At 57.8% G+C, this 1,402-nt stretch overlaps 1 protein-coding gene across 1 annotated transcript in view; it reads right to left on the bottom strand.

The window, feature by feature from the left end:
- LOC108546210 (uncharacterized) overlaps positions 1-683 on the bottom strand; it is a 27,796-nt gene extending 27,113 nt beyond the window's left edge. Inside the window, 4 exon segments of the mRNA XM_083287387.1 lie at positions 1-58; positions 60-175; positions 177-539; positions 633-683. The exon segment at positions 1-58 is cut by the window's left edge and continues 1 nt beyond it. Of these exon segments, the coding sequence (XP_083143513.1) occupies positions 1-58; positions 60-175; positions 177-539; positions 633-683 (588 nt within the window).
- Positions 684-1,402: the final 719 nt, after the last annotated feature.

The following is a 1,402-nucleotide window of genomic DNA, read 5'->3' as shown; positions in this document are numbered from 1 at the left end:
TGTGGTGGCGGCGGCGGTGGCTGGCGGAGGAGGAGAAGAAGGTGGAGGATGAGAAAGACACAGGAGGCGGCGGTGAAGGCGGAGGCACGATAACGAAATAAGCAGAGATACGTGAAAAGGTATCGGGACACGGAGAGTGACGGTGAGGAGGAAGAAAACGCGCCGCGGGACGCGCGACGTCGACGATCGATCTCTAAGCTGCGGTGTGCACGAGGAAAAAGGAAAATACGGCCCTGCGTGTTTTCGTTCTCGGTGATCCGGACTGGCGTGTGCGTGGTCCGGCCGCGTTGTCTCCATCCCGATCGCGGACTCGCGCCGCGCGCTCCAAAGTCGCGCGACTTTTTCGGTACAAGCCCCCCGATCGCGCGTCGATCGCCATCTCCGTTACCGATCTCGTCATCCCGTTTATCGCGATCGCGCCGAGAGTTTACGATGGTGTTCCGCCGCGCAACGTCCGCGTCGAGGACGACGACCACGATGAAGACGACGAAAACGATGATCCTCGAGGGGCACCGTATACGTATCGGATGATTATCGCACTAACGAATGCGCGTCGCTGCGACTGCACGAGTCAGTTCGCGGGATAGTCGACGAGGCGAAGCTTCGTCGGCGCGAGCTGCGAAATCGTATACGTCGTATCCATCCACCTCAGTGACAATTTCTCCACCGTTTTCAATCTTCATCGCGATAGAACGTTGAACTGGACCAGGTATATTATCCGTTTCGCGCGAGGTGTCGGTCGACAAAGTGTCGTTCGAGAGATCGGACGCAAGGACCCGAGACCAGAGATACTACCGAAGTGTATGTGCGCGTAGATTGCATCCGTCTAAACCCGCGAAGGAATCGAAACATTCTTGTGCCAAGAGGGGAGTATGTTGTGTGCCAGGATAAACGATCTAGACGCCGATCTAGAGACTCAACTCGTTGGATGAGCAGCCACCATCACGCTCGCTGACGTCGTCTCTCCGGAAAAGCGTAGCCGTGAGTTTTATCCTATCACCTTAATCGGATCGCAACGAGTTCCCGGGACTCGCGGTGCAAACCGATGATAGCGCGATAGTCGAGCGATCCGCGCGACCACGTCTTTTTACGCGCCAACGATTTTGGCGCGAGTCGCCGATTCCTTAATGGTATCGCGTTTCCATCGCCCTTGGGACTGCGCCTCGCGATTTCGTGCGCCTGTCCCGTCGTCGCGGTTCCCTTCTTCGCGGTCATCTCGACCGTGCGACGTTGTCAGCCTCGCGGACGCGTCCTCCGCCAATGGCCGATCGAAACTTTCGGAAACCCGCTTGTTTCTCGTTTTTCGGTCCGCCTAGGATGCCAACAGCGCGCCCGCTGTTTTCTGTTTTCGACCCGTCGTCCCGTCCACGGGGCCTTGTTTTTCGCTCCGACGTGCAACGCT

Source organism: Eufriesea mexicana, unplaced genomic scaffold (genome assembly GCF_001483705.2).
Source record: "Eufriesea mexicana isolate 0111107269 unplaced genomic scaffold, ASM148370v2 scaffold588, whole genome shotgun sequence".
Taxonomy (NCBI): domain Eukaryota; kingdom Metazoa; phylum Arthropoda; class Insecta; order Hymenoptera; family Apidae; genus Eufriesea; species Eufriesea mexicana.
Note: the sequence above shows the minus strand (reverse complement) of the source record. Positions and strands in the feature narration are given on the sequence as shown.